Here is a 19,230-nt window from a genome sequence, read left to right as displayed (position 1 = left end):
TAGCAAGGTAGTACAAGGAAACAGAGGAAAATGGCCCAACCCACCCACATACACATGTATATACATACACGTCCACACACGCACATATACATACCGATACATTTCATCGTATACATATATATACATAGACAGATATGTACATATATACACATGTACATAATTCATACTTGCTGTCTTTATTCATTCCTGTTGCCTCTCTGCCACACATGAAATGACAACCCCTCCCCCCGCATGCGCGGGAGTTAGCGCTAGGAAAAGACAACAAAGGTCACTTGCGTTCACGCTCAGTCTCTAGCTGTCATGTATAATGCACTGAAACCAAAGCTCCCTTTCCACATCCAGGCTCCACAAAACTTTCCATGGTTTACCCCAGACGCTTCACATGCCCTGGTTCAGTCCATTGACAGCACGTTGACCCCAGTATACCACATCGTTCCAGTTCACTATATTCCTTGCACACCTTTCACCCTCCTGCATGTTCAGGCCCTGATCACTCAAAATCATTTTCACTCCATCTTTCCACCTCCAATTTGGTCTCCCACTTCTCCTCGTTCCCTCCACCTCTGGCACATATATCCTCTTTGTCAGTCTTTCCTCACTCATTCTCTCCATGTGACCAAACCATTTCAAAACACCCTCTTCTGCTCTCTCAGCCACACTCTTTTTATTACCACACATCTATCTTACCCTTTCATTACTTACTCAATCAATTCACCTCATACCACATATTATCCTCAAACATCTCATTTGTAACACATCCACCCTCCTCCGCACAACTCTATCTATAGCCCACGCCTTGCAACCATTTAACATTGTTGGAACCACCATTCCTTCAAACATACCCATTTTTGCTTTCTGAGATAATCTTCTCGCCTTCCGCACATTTTTCAACACTCCCAGGACTTTCACCCCCTCCCCCACCCTGTGACTCACTTCCACTTCCATGGTTCCATCAGCTGCCAAATTCACTCCCAGATATCTAAAACATTTAATTTCCTCCAGTTTTTCTCCATTCAAACTTACCTCCCAGTTGACTTGTCCCTCAACCCTACTCTACCTAATAACCTTGCTCTTATTCACATTTACTCGCAGCTTTCTTCTTTCACACACTTTACCAATCTCAGTCACCAGCTTCTGCAGTTTCTCACCCGAATCAGCCATCAGCGCTGTATCATCAGCGAACAACATCTGACCCACTTCCCAATCTCTCTCATCCACAAAAGACTGCATACTTGCCCCTCTCTCCAAAACTCTTGCATTCACCTCCCTAACAACCCCATCCATAAACAAATTAAACAGCCATGGAGACATCATGCACCCCTGCCGCAAACCTACATTCACTGAGAACCAGTCACTTTCCTCTCTTCTTACTCGTACACATGCCTTACATCCTCGACAGAAACTTTTCACTGCTTCTAACAACTTACCTTCCACACCATATATTCTTAATACCTTCCACAGAGCATCTCTATCAACTCTACCATATGCCTTCTCCAGATCCATAGATGCTACAAACAAATCCATTTGCTTTTCTAAGTATTTCTCTCATACATTCTTCAAAGCAAACACCTGATCCACACATCCTCTACCACTTCTGAAACCACACTGCTCTTCCCCAATCTGATGCTCTGTACCTGCTTTCACCCTCTCAATCAATACCCTCCCATATAATTTCCCAGAAATACTCAACAAACCTATACCTCTGTAATTTGAATACTCACCTTTATCCCCTTTGCCTTTGTACAGTGGCACTATGCATTCATTCCCCCAATCCTCAGGCACCTCACCATGAGTCATACATACATTAAATATCCTTACCAACCAGTCAACAACACAGTTACCCCCTTTGTTAATAAATTCCACTGCAATACCATCCAAACCTGCTGCCTTGCCAGTTTTCATCTTCTGCAAAGCTTTTACTACCTCTTCTCTGTTTACCACATCATTCTCCCTAACCCTCTCGCTTCGCATACCGTCTCGACCAAAACACCCTATATCTGCCACTCTATCATCAAACACATTCAACAAACCTTCAAAATACTCACTCCATCTCCTTCTCACATCACCACTACATGTTATCCCTCCCCATTAGCCCTTTTTACCAATGTTCCCATTTGTCCTCTTGTCTTACGCACTTTATTTACCTCCTTCCAAAACATCTTTTTATTCTCCCTAAAATTTAATGATACTCTCTCACCTCAACTCTCATTTGTCCTGTTTTTCACCTCTTGCACCTTTTTCTTGACCTCCTGCCTCTTTCTTTTATACATCTCCCACTCATTTGCATTATTTCCCTGCAAAACTCGTCCAAATGCCTCTCTCTTCTCTTTCACTAACAGTCTCACTTCTTCACATCACTACTCTCCAACCTTTCTAATCTGCCTACCTCCAATGCTTCTCTTGCCACAAACATCTTTTGCACAAGCCATCACTGCTTCCCTAAATACATCCCATCCCTCCCCCCACTCCCCTTACATCCTTTGCTGTCACCTTTTTCCATTCTGCTCTCAGTCTCTCCTGGTACTTCCTCACACAAGTCTCCTTCCCATGCTCACTTACTCTCACCACTCTCTTCACCCCAACATTCTCTCTTCTTTTCTGAAAATCTCTACAAATCTTCACCTTTGCCTCCACAAGATAATGATCTGACATCCCTCTAGTTGCACCTCTCTGCACATTAACATCCAAAAGTCTCTCTTTTGTGCGATCAATTAACACATAATCCATTAACACCCTCTAGCCATCTCTCCTACTTACATACGTATACTTATGTATATTATCCCTGGGGATAGGGGAGAGAGAATACTTCCCACGTATTTGCTGCGTGTCGTAGAAGGCGATGAAAGGGGAAGGGAGCGGGAGGCTGGAAATCCTCCCCTCTCGTTTTTAATTTTCCAAAAGGAGGAACAGAGAAGGGGCAAAGTGAGGATTTCCCTCGAAAGCTCAGTCCTCTGTTCTTTACGCTACCTCACCAGTGTGGGAGATAGCGAATAGTATAAAAAAAAACTTGTGTATCTCTCTTTTTAAACCGGGTATTCCCAATCACCAGTCCTTTTTCAGCACACAAATTTACAAGCTCTTCACCATTTCCATTTACAACACTGAACACCCCATGTACACCAATTATTCCCTCAACTGCCACATTACTCACCTTTGCATTCAAATCACCCATCGCTATAACCCAGTCTCCTGCATCAAAACTACTAAAACACTCACTCAGCTGCTCCCAAAACACTTGCCTCTTATGATCTTTCTTCTCATGCCCAGGTGCTTAAGCACCAATAATCATCCATCTCTCCATCAACTTTCAGGTTTACCCATATCAATCTAGAGTTTACTTTCTTACACTCTATCACATACTCCCACCACTCCTGTTTCAGTAGTGCTACTCCTTCCCTTGCTCTTGTCCTCTCACCAACCCCTGACTTTACTCCCAAAACATTCCCAAATCACTCTTCCCCTTTACCCTTGAGCTTTATTTATTTATATTTATCTTTATTTTTGTGTTCACACCTTTTTGTAATCCTCAAGTTTTCTTGATGGTCTGCAACTCCAGTTATCATCTCTCTCTCTCTGACGTTTGATTAATCAAAAATTCGTGTTCATTTATAGTAACTTTCTTTGTAGCTAGATGATTACAAAATTTCAAATATGTACACTACAAACAGCAATATCAAAGAGTGCTTTTGCATGGGTCTGAAATTCATTGAGCTTCACTTGATATGAGGCAGTATCTTTTGTATCTTTATAGTAATATAAAAGTCTCTTATATTTTGTGTTATTGATCATATCTTTGATATGCTTTTTTGATACAATAGGAATTGATACTGACTGCCAGATTTCCATAGCGAAATGCTTTTTCCTTTGAAATAGAGAATAATGATTTATTTTGCTCCAACTGACATGTTTTCATCAGATCTTCATATGTTGGTAAAACAATTTGTTTCAGTTGTTCTGGTTGACCAAATATAGGGCACTTAGTTGCTTGCCTAGTACTGTGGCTTGCCATTTCAATGATGAAAATAAACTTATGACACCAGTCCTCTCAGCGCACTCAAATGTGACTGAGAGATGAGGTATCCCTTTGCTGGTTGGGCCCATGAAGTCCGAGCTATCATGCATGTATTATGTGATTGACATGAGGTATGTGGATAAGGAGCACATAATTGACTAGTTTCTATAAGGAAATAATGTTCTGTGCTTGAAAGTCTGTGCTTGAAAGACATTCACTAACCCCTTTGACATGAAACTTCTTCAGTTAGGATAAATTCTAGATTTTATGCTTATGGGGAAAATAATCTATAGCTTTCATCATTCATGGATTAGATAAGTTGTTGAAATATTTGTCTTAAACTTTTCACAATATTTAAGTGTGCCTAAAACATCATCATTATAGCACCTATGGCTGGAAAATATCGCAATTAGATTTTTATCAATTTTTTTAAGAATAGGTGGTATTTTTAGTAAAAATGTTATATTTTCCATTTCCTTTAAGTGCATTTCTTTAGAATTAAGCTTACCTCACTTAAAAGTAAACGTGCTTTTAGCTTTAGATTTTTTCTATACATCTCTGATTTTGATACCTTATTTTTCAAGTTTTAAGTCCATGGGTGGGTGAGTGGGGGTTTAAGATGTTGGTGCAGAGATTCCATAGTTTTTGCATAATTTTTTCTCATAGATCTACAGTTTTTCTGCACTACCCTCATTTTATTATATTCATTATACTCTGGGTGGGTGCTTTGAAGATGCTAGCTGTGAAATTCAGATTAGACCTAGTTAGAGTTGGTAGTTTCATATGCACCATTTTACAGATCAATGCTGATGAAGTTTTTTTAATTAACATTATTTAGTAAGAAGTGGATGCAAAGGGGATGCTGGTGTTATTTGGTGTTCTACCTGGAAAGATTAGTGAAATAGCAAAAATTAGTGTGTCAGTAAATTTTTTGCTCCATGAGAAATAGAGGGAGATGACAGAATAAGTGGATATTTGTAGCAATAGATAGCCATACATGTGATTATTTTAGGCATAGGGATAGAAATAATATAGTATTGAACAGGGTCTGTGTTAGATAAAATAATATACAGTGTTGAACAGTGTCTGTGTTAGATAAAGTTAATGCATTTTCAGTTTTGCAGGTAAGTCATGTTATAGCAAGTGATTTGAGCTTAGAACAGCTGGAGGTAGCTCGATGCAACCTTCGCAGTCTTAATATCCCTGTTAGTCTCATAAATGCTCATGCTGCAGGTATGTTGAAAACCAAATACTAATCTTTGCTATGTTGCTGTTATGTACATTTGGAAGCAGGTAAAATTTGCAGAATTTTCCCTAGCATTTCAGCTGTTAACTATCTTTAAAAGTTCTAAAGCCCTAACATCATTCATCATAACATGCTAAGGTATTGCACAGTACCAAAATACTGTAGTTGGGCACTTGCAGTATATATTTAAAAAGAGTGTGGGTTCACTTTATTAAGTAGAAATAGAGAGAAAACAAATAAACTGACTAGGATGAAACAGAGAAACATTGAAGTGAAGGCAAACAGACAAAAACAGTTTTAAACTTTATGACTTAGAGAAACTAAGGAAATGCATTTCCAAGTATAATTGTTTCATACCAGTTTTAAAGTATTCAGAAACTTTTATAATTTTTTATAATCCTATCCAGATTTTCACACTGACAAGTAGTTCCCTCATAGAGAATCTTATGAAAGTGCTGCAAATACTGCTGATTTAGGCAAGGTTTAGCTTCACCTCTTCCCTGCCCAGCAATTGTATTTGAGTTGTCTAGGATCCATTTTAATGGCCCAAACATTTTACCGATGACAAGGATTATTTGATGTTTCTGTTGCTTGCATAGATCATTTTTAGGAAACTTAAGCTCATTAGTGGTCAATTTAATCAGTATTTCTTTTCTTCTATCCTGTTCTGAATTTCTAGCACAAATTATATGTCATTGAAAAGGGCTTAGTTTGTATAAAGTCCACTGTACAAAGAACAAGAAATAAATCCTTGTCAGTACTGAATTTTTTTCCTGTTTTTCTACCTTGTCATCTTGAATAATATACATTCATTCTTACTAATAACTTGGTATATAGCACAGGAAATAGGAAATAGCTATGTGTATGTTACAGCAAAGTTGATTGTTCTGTAAATTCTCATGTTCTACTGTTAGGTGTTTGACAGTGTGATGCCAGAACGGACCCAGTTGCTTGGACAAAATGTATTTACTTCTTTTGTTAGCCTTTTTCCTGTATAACTAAAACCTGGACCCACAGCACATGATTGGCTGCTGTTTCCTATAATTTCAGTGTGGAAATCAACCACACAAGGATTTATCGTTGTGATACTTCTTTGAACGGTGAAGACATGGAATTTTGTTTATTTTTTTCGTTTGTCTGTTTACCTCTTCCAACCTTTCCACCTTTTAGTGTCAGATCCATAAATGCTTGAAGTGATCTTTCAAAATTTTTCTTTCACAGTGTTTTTCCTTAGTGATGACCATAGATTTAGTATGTTTCTGCCTATGCCATGTTGGTCACTTTAAAAGATTAGCGTATAGATCTCTTGTGTTACTCCTAAAAACTAAGGAATCATATTATTTGTATGTTTGTTTATATGTAATTGCCTAACCTAACTTAGTGTTTTGAGCACTGTCTTCATTTTGTACCTGTCCAGTCTCTAGATGTTGTGTATAATGTACCATCTATAGAGCCTACCATCCATAACCATGCCCTTCAGGCTAATCCATGGTTCATTTGTTTAGTATACGAAATATTGTTTTAAAAGAAGAATGGTGGTTTTGTAACCCTAGATGAATTCCAAAATGTGTTCAAATGAAATCTGACGTGCCATGCACATTCTGATCAGTTAAAATGGTATATAGATTTGTTCTATCACTAGTGATAGGGGAGAAAGAATACTTCCCACCCATTCCCTGCATGTTGTTGAAGGCAACTAAAGGGGACGGGAGCAGGGGGCTAGAAACCCTCCCCTCCTTGTATTTTACCTTTCTGAAAGGGGAAACAGAAGTACAGAGAAGAGGTAGTGAAAGCTTAGAGGAAGATGAAAGCCGGCAAGGTGGCGGGTTTGGATGGCATTGCAGTGGAATTTATTAAAAAAGGGAGTGACTGTGTTGTTGACTGGTTGGTGAGGATATTTGATGTATGTATGGTTCATGGTGAAGTACCTGAGGATTGGTGGAATGCATGCTTAGTGCCATTGCACAAAGGCAAAGGGGATAAAGGTGAATGTTCAAATTACAGAGGTATAAGTTTGGTGAGTTTGCTCTGAAGAATGTATGTGAGAAATACTTAGAAAAGCAAATGGATTTGTATGTGGCATTTATGGATCTGGAGAAGGCATATGATGGAGTTGATGAAATGCTTTGTGGAAGGTATTAAGAATATATGGTATGGGGGTAAGTTGCTAGAAGCAGTGAAAAGTTTTTATCGAGGATGTAAGGCATGTGTATGAGTAGGAAGAGAGGAAACTGATTGGTTCCCATTGAATGTCGGTTTGCGGCAGGGGCGCATGATGTCTCCATGTTTGTTTAATTTGGTTATGGATGGGGTTGTTAGGGAGGTGAATGCAAGAGTTTTGGAGAGCAGGGCAAGTATGCAGTCTGTTGTGGATGAAAGGCCTTGGGAAGTGAGTCAGTTGTTGTTCGCTGATGATACAATGCTTATGGCTGATTCGGGTGGGAAACTGCAGAAGCTGGTGACTGAGTTTGGTAAAGTGTGTGAAAGAAGAAAGCTGAGAGTAAATGTGAATAAGAGCAAGGTTTTTAGGTTCAGTAGGGTTGAGGGACAAGTCAATTGGAAGGTAAGTTTGAATGGAGAAAAACTGGAGGAAGTGAAGTGTTTTAGATATCTGGGAGTGGATTTAGCAGCAGATGGAAGCATGGAAGCGGAAGTGAGTCACAGAGTCACAGTGAGGGATGGGGTTAAGGTTTTGGGAGCATTAAAGAATGTGTGGAAGGTGAGAACATTATCTTAGAGAGCAAAAGTGGGTATGTTTGAAGGAATAGTGGTTCCAACAATGTTATATGGTTGCGAGGCGTGGGCTATAAATAGGGTTGTGCGGAGGAGGGTGGATGTGTTGGAAATGAGATGTTTGAGGACAATATGCGGTGTGAGGTGGTTTGATCGAGTAAGTAATGAAAGGGTAAGAGAGATTTGCGGTAATAAAAGGAGTGTGGTTGAGAGAGCAGAAGAGGGTGTATCGAAATGGTTTGGTCACATGGAGAGAATGAGTGAGGAAAGATTGACAAAGAGGATATATATATGTGAAGATTGGCAAAGAAGATATATGTGTTCAGAGGTGGAGGGAACAAGGAGAAGTGGAAGACCAAATTGGAGGTGGAAGGATGGAGTGAGAAAGATTTTGAGCGATCGAGGCCTGAACATACAGGAGGGTGAAAGGCGTGCAAGGAATAGAGTGAATTGGAATGATGTGGTATACCAGGGTCATTGTGCTGTCAGTGGATTGAACCAGGGCATATGAAGCGTCCGGGGTAAACCATGGAAAGTTTTGTGGTGCCTAGGTATGGAAATGGAGCTGTGGTTTCGATGCATTACACATGACAGCTAGAGACTGAGTGTGAACGAATGTGGCCTTTGTTGTCTTTTCCTAGTGCTACCTCATGCGCTTGCGGGGGGAGGGGTGCCATTTCATGTGTGGCGGGGTGGCAGTGGGAATGGATGAAGGCAGCAAGTATGAATATGTACATGTGTATATATGTATTTGTCTCTGTATTTTATATGTATGTATATGTTGAAATGTATAGGTATGTATATGTGCATGTGTGGACGTGTATGAATATACATGTGTATGTGGGTGGGTTGGGCCATTCTTTCTTCTGTTTCCTTGCGCTACCTCACTAACGCAGGAGACAGCAACAAAGTATAATAAGTAGATTTGTTAAAGACATCAGAGAAATTGTTTTTGCTGAAATATTCATAAGTTTATATACTTAAGTATGAGAGAATTTTCTTTTACCTTTAGAAGATTGGCTTTAACAAAAACCACACCTATTTTGTTCCAGCCCTTCCCCTGCAAAGTACATCTGTTGATGCTGTGATATGTGACTTTCCATTTGGTCAGAAATACAAACTAGAAAGAGACTCTGTGGAACTGTTGAAAGCAGTTCTTGCAGAATGTCAAAGGTAATGTTTCAAATTTTTGTTTTATGTCTTATAGATCACAGATTTAAGGTAAAGTGAGAAAGTATGCAGGAAAGATGCAAGTTGGGATGAATGTTTTCCTCTTCCTTTCTTATTTGTTTACTCCAGCATGTAGCAAGGTAGCAATAGAAACACAGGAAGAAACAGTCTCTTTTGCTCATGTCTACTTCTTGACATATATGATTAACCAAAACCTGAGTTTCCCATCCACAGCCAAACCTCATAGACCTTTCGATGGTTTTCCTTGACCACTTCAAATGCTTCAGTTCATTCTTTCCCTGGCACAGTTCACATTCTTCATATGATTAGGCCCCAAACACTCAAAGCATATTTTATTACTCCTTCCCCCTTCTTGTTCCCCCCACTTCTGACACAAAGACATTCATACTATTTACATTGTTTAGCAGTAGAGCATGGCCTGGAGGGTGGCAAATGTCACCCCACCATGGTTACGACTGGGTAACTGAGCTTTGTATATATTTTTTTAGGCTCAGTAAAGTTTTGGGTCATATATGCCATCTGTGTATGCCATTAATGAGGAAAGGAAATGTGTCTTCTTCAAATGGGGGTAGAAAGATTAAAATGTATAATGCACTTAATTGTACACCCAATCACTGCTCTGTGTTGGAGATACATTCTTGGAAAATACAACACAGCAGAATCACCAGACAGTGAAACCCATATTACTGTAGGAATCAGTGGGCAAAGGGGTATTAAATTCCTGTAGATTTCTTAACCTAATTTTCTCACAGTGATAAGAACATGTTCCTGACTCTTGGTCCACCCACCCGTAGATCTGCATTTTTCACTGATTTAAATAGGTAAATAGTTAGATAATGGCTTATTGAATAAAAGCAGCCATTTGGCAGAAAATACACTGTTCAGGTATTATAGATCTTACTAGTAAACTAATCTTAAAAGAGCTTAAGATGAAGATGGGATGGATATTTTCACACTTTAGACAAGTGCATGAGTTAGGTACATCTAGATAGTCAGGGTGGCTTTCATGATGATTATAAGTGGCAAGTTCATGTACAGTGCACTATATTACACAAACAGTGATAAATGCAGCGTGATATGTAAGTTTGCTGTATGAAACAGTATAAAAATTGACAGGAGCATTCACCAGGAGCAGATACTCAGGCATGGTTGGAAGTGGTGTTGAAGAGCGATATTAAGTTCTGGTTTGTGCCTTAATGAATCTGGCACAGTCAACAAGCCAAAAATTCAAATCAGAGGGCTTTTGGGACCCTGGACAAGAAAGTCAATTTGGGACCCATGCAGGCTTAATTTTGATACATCAGCAAGTTGAAGATTTTTTTATTAGTTTCAATTGGCCTTAACCATAAAACTGCAATGAAAGTATCTGAACACAATATTGATGATTTAGATAACAGAAATGATTGAAAATAAAAGAGAAATACAAAAATGTGGGGCCTCCTAAAGTGTAGGGCACCAGGCATTGCCCAGTTTTGCACTCCCCAAAGGCCACCAATGCCCCAATAACCATCCAACCAGCCATCCATGTATTGTTAATAAGGCCTAGAACTTATGGAAGAGAAGCTGAGTAAATTTTATAAGAACATTGAAATAGAATTTTAGAAATCCATCAAGAGAAATGTGAAAGATGAAATTGGCAGAAGTGTAGGAGTAACATGATTACATGCCAACAGGATTAGTACTTTTACAAAGGAAAGAATAGCTATATCCATTCTGTTGTACAAGACCTGCAGAATCTTGGTACTGAAGATGAATTTCATATATGTTTCTGTAGAGTGGTCAGAATAAATGTAATACTGGAACTGTACCATGAAGGGCATAACTTATGAATTAAAGGTGACATTTAATCATCTTGTATTATGAATTTCATATTATTTTATTAACTTGCTTTCTGTTTAAGTTTTGGATATGTTAATTTGCAAGAATAAACTGTTCAACTTTCCTTGACTGTAATATAAGTTTTGAAATGACTACAGCTATAAATACACACATATGGGCATATGATGCTTGAGGGAATTAGGAAATACATAATTCTTCCATGAATGGTCTTTAATACTGAACATTTAATTGTAACAGAGTACTGGTTTGTGGTGGACGAGCAGTGTTTTTATTATCTGCACAGCAACACCAACACATCAATCTGATTTGTCCTACAGTTTCATCAAAGTCTTGTAATCAAATTCAAGGTATATAGTTTCAATTCAGTGTACTGGCTTCCTTTTGACCCCCTCTTTCATACTCCTTCCTTATTGTCTTAGCACTTATCCTTTTTCCCACCCTCTATTCCCTCTTCCTTTCTTCCTCCTTTATCTTTGGCTGTTTTCTCTCTTCCTTTTTCCCAGACCATCACACCCCTTCCAACAATTTCCTCTTTTTAACTCATTATTTTGTATATCTTCCTCACCTCCCAACTGTTTTAATTCCTCCTCTTTCCCAACCATCTCCCCCACCTTTTTTCCATTCTTAGCTCTGTTCTCTTTCCTCCTGTTTTATAACGTGTACGTCCAATATATATCATTGAATATTATGTTACAGTTTGTAGTAGGAAAGAAAGGGGGATAAGGCTCAGAATTTGAAAGTATTGTCTCTTCTACAGATGTGCTGACATTGAAACGAGCTGACTGTGTATCACTTGGAGTAACCTCTGCTTATGTGGTGGTCCTTTTAAAGGAGCAGCTGTCAAAGATCTGACCATTCTTGATTAGATTAACTATTCTTCTGGAATTGTATGAATTTTATGATGTGTTTGATGAACAATGAATTGTTATTTTACTTATATTGTTACTGATATTGCATTGAAAAAATGTTGAGCAATAGAGTTTAGGAGTGTGTGAGGCTAATATATTAAGATTCTAGGATTACCATCATAATCCTTTTAAAAGAATATCATGGAATATTATATTACAGTTTGATGTTGGATACAATATTGTCTTAGAGAACTTATTTCCATATTGTTTAACTGAGGAAATGATTGTAACTGCCTAAGATATGGTAAGATGTGCTCAAACAAAAAAAAATCTTATATAGAAATTCAAGCTGAATAAAACCATAGACCAGATAAGAAGAGAACTATTTTGAGGTGATCCAAACACCTATTGAAAGATGGCATGTACTGTACATGTTTTGAACATATATATATAGAAAATGGGACTAATGTCAGTTATAATATTTTCCTTATAAATCAAGAAATGAAAATGAATAAGTTTTGGTAGGTGTGTCGTGCTTAGTGATACCTAAACCTCCCAAATTTTTCAGTTGAACTTTTTGTTTGAAATTCTAGATATATGAAGAAACTAGACAAAATTTATATTCATAAACTTTGTTTTCGTTGCATTCATTTTATGTTAGGAGACATTGTAAAAGATCTTAAGTTAAACAAATACATGGAACATGTAGGCTATAATTATGTACACTTCATTTGATATATTTGTGTTACATATTTGCATTTAGTGTAAAACCCTTGGATATATTTAGTGTAATTGTATGCATGTTTGAGTTTACCTTTATGCACTCAACATCTGTAAAGTGACATTGGGTTGTTCTGAGAATAAAATGATTTTGATCTATGCCATAGCGTGTAACCTGGAAGTTTTCTTTTCCTACCATCAAAGCTTCATACCGTTACAAGTGATTGAACCAGTCTAAACACGTAGTATATGTATTTTGAGATAATAATTATCATCATGAAGGATAACTGATAATGCAACATAATTAATTATCGATCAGCCTCTCTATTTCTATTACCAATTACAAAACAAAGAATTGCAAGAAATGGAAAACGTAGTGAAATACCCGTAGACTTAAGTTGTTTTAGTTATTATCATAGTTTACCCTTGATTTGACAGCCAAATCTACGTTTTCTCTGAACACATTTCTGCATACAAAAATAAAGTCTTGGGGAATTTCACGCCGTATTGCAGACGTTATCATAGTTTGCCCTCAAGCTGAAGGCCTAATCTACGTTTTCTCTGAACACATTTCTACATACAAAAATAAAGTCTTGGGAATTTCACACCATATTTCAGACGTTATCCTAGTTTGCCCTCAAACTGAAGGCCAAATCTACGTTTTCTCTTAACACATTTCTACATACAAACACAAAGTCTTGGGGAATTTCACGCCGTATTTCAGACGTTATCATAGTTTACCCTCAAACTGAAGGCCAAATCTACGTTTTCTCTGAACGCATTTCTACATATAAAAATAAAGTCTTGGGGAATTTCACGCCGTATTTCAGACGTTATCATAGTTTACCCTCAAACTGAAGGCCAAATCTACGTTTTCTCTGAACACATTTCTGCATACAAAAATAAAGTCTTGGGGAATTTCACGCCATATTTCAGACGTTATCATAGTTTACCCTCAAACTGAAGACCAAATCTACGTTTTCTCTGAACGCATTTCTACATACAAAAATAAAGTCTTGGGGAATTTCACGCCGTATTTCAGACGTTATCATAATTTACCCTTAAAATGAAGGCCAAATCTACGTTTTCTCTGAACTCATTTCTACATACAAAAATAAAGTATTAGGGATTTTCACGTCATAATTCAGTATTTACATTAGTTTACTTTCAAACTGATAGCCAACTTAGCGTTTTCTATAACTTTGTTGTGGAAGGACAAGAAAACATTCAGGATGCAGGTTACGCCTTGGATCAAAGTCTTTTATTCTCAGAGCAACCAACGTCATTTTACAAATGTCGAACGTATAAAGGTAAACTCCAACATATATACACCTACACTAAACATATACAAATGTTTTATACTAAATAAATGCAAATATGTAACAAATATATCAAAGTGAACAGTCATTATCTCCATGGTCCATCCATTTGTTTACTTTCAAATACATATCATAGTTTCATGTAATAAAGAGAGAAACCACAAGTTTCATATATTCCATCCTACTATGTGGTTTCTTGATATATCTAGAATTTCTAACAATTAGTTCAACTGGGAATTTTGGGGAGGGTTATGTAACATTAAGCAAGGATACATCTACCAAAAATTGATCATTTAATTCGTTGATTCATGAGGAAAATATTATAAAAATGGTATAAGTCCCACTGGTAAGTGCAGTCCAATCAATCTCAGCTTCAGAATTTATGCCACGCATCTCAAGAGAAGCTTCAACCATTCTACTTTGAAATACATCATCATAGGTTTTAATGACATGATCAATATGTATGGTCTTCAATACATTTCCAGTTACTCTGATGCAAGGTCTATCAACACGAAACTTTTCTTAACAGCCATTTCACTGCAACACATATTACTCTTAAATGTTCACTATATTATTTAAGTCTCTCCGTAGTTATTCCTATACTGCAGCTTTTTTTCTAGTAAATCTGTACGTTATTTAGCTAAATGTGTTTTTAACAAACTAAGTCTTCTCCAAAGCTGCCTTTTTAAACAGAGGGTGTGCAACCAGTTGAACAATTCAATTTCCAATTTTTTTCTATCTCAACCCTTATAACGTAAAATAAATAACTTTTTGGCACTTAACTCTTGAGGTTACTGGAAAATTCTGATAAATCAACAATGCTACACAGCTTTCAGATTCCCCCTCACACTCATTAAGAACTGGTAATACACAGTTATTAGCATTATCAGGACATTTAAGACAGTCTAAATTTAAAATCATAATCATACACTGATAGGGCAAATGCCTATCTCTACATACTAGCTGCTGCAAGTGGAGTTACAGGAGACTTTGGCCCCAGAATAACTAAAGGGGGCCACACAAATGTTGATGAAATTTGTTTACACCATAAATAACATAAAGCATTCAGACGAACTTCCAGTCCCATGGTACACACCTTAATAAGAATCCTAAAAATATATTTTCATAAGCAGCCAAAATAGATTGGCGTGAACTGGACTGTTTTATAGTTTTAATGAGAATTATTACATGTTGCAAAGTTTCCTTAATTATTAGTATTATTATCTAACCCCACAATTTCCCTATCCCTCCAAACTCTACCACTAACAAGTTATTTGATACTGGAACATGGGTTTTAAAATTAAGAACAAAAATTCCCACACTGTTAAATCATTCTAACAGTGGAAACAATGATCCTTTAAGAATGGAACGGAGATCATAATTCTAGAACTGCTTTCAAATGAAATACTGCAATAAACATTATGCAAGTAAATGTTGGTTAATTAATGTACAAGTACATGTGATGTATCAGTTTACCTTTACACTTGAAACTATTTTCAGGAAATAGCTACTAATGACTTAGATGATTCTAAAGTTTTTTATAATCATAATGATACCTGCAGAGGATGATTTGAAACATTTTACCTTATTAAGCAATATAGGATGAAAAATAGCATATCCCGGAAAATATGGATTCAATTAAAGTAATATTAGCAAACACATGAAAAAATCAACACAACCCACGAAAACCTCACCTGGCATCTAGAAGTTGAGGTTTATTGTAAATTTCAATAGTCCAATAAGAATAAGCCAAGCACTGCTAACAATGTGCCACAGGTCAACAAACAGACAACAGTGCAATTCTCAAGGCACAAATGTAACACTGGTATATTTCTACTATCATTCCATCCTTAAGGTGAGGTTTTAAAAAGTTTTATTACTGTTTTAGAAGTACATTGCCTGTTTTTATATTAACCTCATACTTTACCTGATAAACCTACCTTTATCACCTCAATATCGTTCATTAAATTATAACGCTCTTTGTAGAAATGTATCATCGTTAATTCAGTCTGCTGCTGAGGATCATGTGGCAGATTGGTCTGTTATCCATCTGTAGACATCTGATGGAATCTGCATGATGCTTTTTACCAAGATATATCTTATCTGCAAGGGAGGAAAGGTGAGGTTTTTAAAATTTTGTACTTGTATAATTCCTAGTATTACATTAATCCTACATTTTCTGTAATTTTCAGAACCCTTTCTTCTATTGCCAAATCTCATGTCATTCAATAAAATATGATAATGAAAATCATGCTGTATAAATTTTTTTATGGTGGAGGCTCCAGTCAAGGACAAAAGCCCATATCAACGCTGGGCCTTACCCGAAATGTAGAGAAGACTACGAACAAGAAAAAGAATTTTGGAGGAAGTGTAAAACCTGTCTTTTAAAATGTGCTGGGTTGGAGTTATTGGGAAAGATATGAAAAGGTATAGAGTTCCAAAGATTTGTGGTGTAAGGAAAGAAAGTAATTAAAACAACCCACTCATGAGTTACCAACTGTGATGGAGTAACCATGTGATGTAGCAGCTTGCTAAGCATTTCATGGTCTACCTAGTGGTGGGGGCATACATGCAACCAGCTTTCAGAAGCAAAATCCAATTTAATACTTATAGAAGAGGGATAAGTGAAGCAAAAGTGTGGCAAAGGACAAGTGGGTAAGAGTTTACATGCTGGATTGCTTGAGTCAACTCTGTCGAGTAAGGATACACAGCTAGAACAACCCCAGACATAAGAGCAGTACTCCATATGCGACTGATCAATCCTTTGTATAACTGGAGCAACTGTTTGGAAGAAATGAAATTTCAACATCTAAACAGGACTCCCAATTTCTTAGAGACAGACAGCTATTTCTGTGATGTGGGGTTTCTAAGAAAGAGTGGATGTTACAGTAATACCAAGTATGTTCACTGAGTCAAGAGGTGGAATTACAGAACCATCAAAGGTGAGAGAAAAGTTGTGAGGAGTTTTTGATAAAGAGATGGATAGAAACTGGGTCTTGGGAGCATTAAACTTAATCAGATTTTGTCTACCCCACTAAGACAGCTCGTCAAAGTATGAGTTTATTGAAGAAGTATCAAAATGAGATGCAGATCATGCGAGAGAAAAGGGAGCAGAACTGAAATATGTGGAGAAATGCAATGTTAAGTCATCAGCATATGAGTGCATTTGGTTATGTGTGGAATAGAGGAATTATTGATAAAAAGGAGTAAAAGTGTTGGGGACAGTACAGAACCTTACGGGACACCACTGTTGATGAAGAAATGGGGGGAAGCTCATCCATCAACAATCATGGAGATATAGTGGCCAGAGAAGAAGCTAGAGATACAGGAGCAAAGCAATGGACGGAAGCCAAAAGAAGGGAGCTTAGAGACAAGATCCTGATGCTAAACCAGTGAAAAACCATTACTGTATTCTTGAAACATTACACTAGCAATGCAGAACAAAACTAAACTTTTATCTAATATTCTTGTTTACAAAAATTTAAAGAACAATCCAGTGGGTTTGTACAGTATTAAAGCATATAGAGTATCAAATTTGACATGCTATGTAAGGCATTTTAATAGATGGTTCTCAATAACTTGCTCAGGTTCTTTACCAAATAACATAACCCAACATTATGTAAACTTACAGCTGCAAGTGCAATGCAATTTTACCAATTATAATGAAATTACTTCATTTATTACATCCATCTTGTTAAGCTGATATTGCTGCGCCCTTAAAGGAATTTGCAATGACTATGGGTATTTTTCCATGGACAGCTCTTGTCCTGACCTTCATAGCACTCCCAAAACTTTTGTTTAACAGGATGAAAAACAATTATCCCAATCTTGCTCCCCCAGTCTAAATTCATATCTCACATTAATTCCTACCATTCAAAACAACAAGTTTGTTGCAACAAAATGTAAACTAATATTTAGAAGTGTAATTTAGGAGTATAGTATTAACACTTTGTTAGTTATATACTATCTGCAGTTCTTTTAAAATAAAGTGCCACTCTTTTAAGTGAATAACTAGATTCAGTTACCTCCTATGTACATTTTAGTATTAAGTAGCCTATTTTAAATGTATTGCCCGATCGGGAAGGGAGGCTTAGACTGGAGACAAAGGGTCCTTTGTGTTGACTGTGTATGTGGGGAAGGGTCCCCACTTCGGCTCGGTCATTTTATAGCAAAACACCAGAGGGAGAAGAAGGTTAAGTTGTTTTGCTAAATTTGCTCAGCATTTGAAGGTAACGTGTTATAACTTGAATTAGTTTGAATATGATTTGGATGATTGTTTACATGGAGATGTATCCTGTATGGAAATGTAGCTAGAGAGTAGTGGTATTGTTACAAAGTATAGGAAAGGTAACCAACCACATTTACTTACGGATACTGCACAATTCCACCCGTCACCTCCCGTCTTCATGGCACTGCCTAATAAAAGTAAAAACTGAAATTTTTCTGGTCATCCTAAGACAACTACACTGATGTACAAAAAGATGACTAATACCAGGTTTGACAAGTTACTGTGGGGATCAAATGTCAAAACTACCGTAAACATTTTGAAAGGCATGTGCCCCGGCCCAAATAACAGCAATATATGTTCCACTGATGACATGATTTCTACAAATATTTATTAAAGTATTCTCTCTCTCTCTCTCCCATCAAAACGATCACGTTAATGTTCCAGGTTTAAAGTTGTACTTAAGATTTCATCGTGCGTCTGGCACTGGCGTGTTAATTTCCAGCTGATATGGGTAAACAAACAGCTGTGCTTGTACTTGGTCAACAGATTTGGCTGGTAAGGCAATTCTGCTTAAATGCACATTGTTTATCTGTAACTAATTAATGCCAATGCAATTTTTTTTACATAATGCAATTCTGCTTAAATGCACATTGTTGATCTGTAACTAATTAATGCCAATGCAATTTTTTTTTACAAAGTTCTTACCTGCATTGTTTGATACGAGGAATATCTTCTGCGTGGGGAAATGAGGCTCAGGCTCAAGATCGAAGACAAGGACGTAGCTTGGTGTGTGTTAGAATCAACTGCCGTTACTGAAGCTGCCGAAATGAAGCAGTCTAGAGCTGGTTTAGTGGGTGCTTTCATGAACAGGAGTAACCAGATGAGAATGATTGTTGCTTCGAGGGATATGAATTTGGTTGGTAAATCTGATGTTCTGTAAGAGAAATATATTGATTATTAGACATCTTTAAGGCAGGCTATAAAGGTAACTGAGGATAGCTCAGGGCTTATATTTCTCGATAAGCATTCAGAGATAGCACAAGTTAAATAGTTTAACTTTGCAAAAGGTTGGTACACTAGCTGGTAAGTGGTTC

At 37.2% G+C, this 19,230-nt stretch overlaps 1 protein-coding gene and 2 long non-coding RNA genes across 18 annotated transcripts in view; 2 read left to right on the top strand and 1 right to left on the bottom strand.

Moving 5' to 3' along the window:
- The window catches only part of LOC139745769 (uncharacterized), a 31,849-nt gene extending 19,086 nt beyond the window's left edge, over positions 1-12,763 (top strand). For 6 of the 11 annotated variants that reach the window (XM_071656308.1, XM_071656307.1, XM_071656305.1 and 3 more), the window contains exons 6-9: positions 5,137-5,245; positions 9,044-9,164; positions 11,259-11,368; positions 11,779-12,763. In XM_071656308.1, the coding sequence (XP_071512409.1) occupies positions 5,137-5,245; positions 9,044-9,164; positions 11,259-11,368; positions 11,779-11,873 (435 nt within the window). In that variant the 3' untranslated portion in view covers positions 11,874-12,763. Of the gene's footprint in view, positions 1-5,128; positions 5,246-9,043; positions 9,165-11,258; positions 11,369-11,778 lie in introns of those variants that run through there. The other 5 variants (XM_071656312.1, XM_071656313.1, XR_011711942.1 and 2 more) reach the window with 5 other exon arrangements.
- A 1,036-nt stretch (positions 12,764-13,799) lies between these two features.
- Positions 13,800-19,230, top strand: part of LOC139745796 (uncharacterized) — a 65,695-nt gene continuing 60,264 nt past the window's right edge. For 2 of the 6 annotated variants that reach the window (XR_011711968.1, XR_011711967.1), the window contains exons 1-2: positions 18,581-18,691; positions 18,835-19,052. This is a non-coding gene — a long non-coding RNA (uncharacterized lncRNA). Of the gene's footprint in view, positions 13,900-15,894; positions 16,028-17,938; positions 18,138-18,580; positions 18,692-18,834; positions 19,053-19,230 lie in introns of those variants that run through there. The other 4 variants (XR_011711962.1, XR_011711961.1, XR_011711964.1 and 1 more) reach the window with 4 other exon arrangements.
- LOC139745797 (uncharacterized) lies at positions 13,823-18,465 on the bottom strand. The gene is made up of 2 exons (XR_011711969.1): positions 18,278-18,465; positions 13,823-16,011 (listed from the first exon to the last, which is right to left on the bottom strand). It is a non-coding gene; the product is annotated as an uncharacterized lncRNA (long non-coding RNA).

Source organism: Panulirus ornatus, chromosome 62, assembly GCF_036320965.1.
Source record: "Panulirus ornatus isolate Po-2019 chromosome 62, ASM3632096v1, whole genome shotgun sequence".
Classification (NCBI taxonomy): Eukaryota; Metazoa; Arthropoda; class Malacostraca; order Decapoda; family Palinuridae; genus Panulirus; species Panulirus ornatus.
This window is presented reverse-complemented; position numbering and strand designations above follow the sequence as displayed.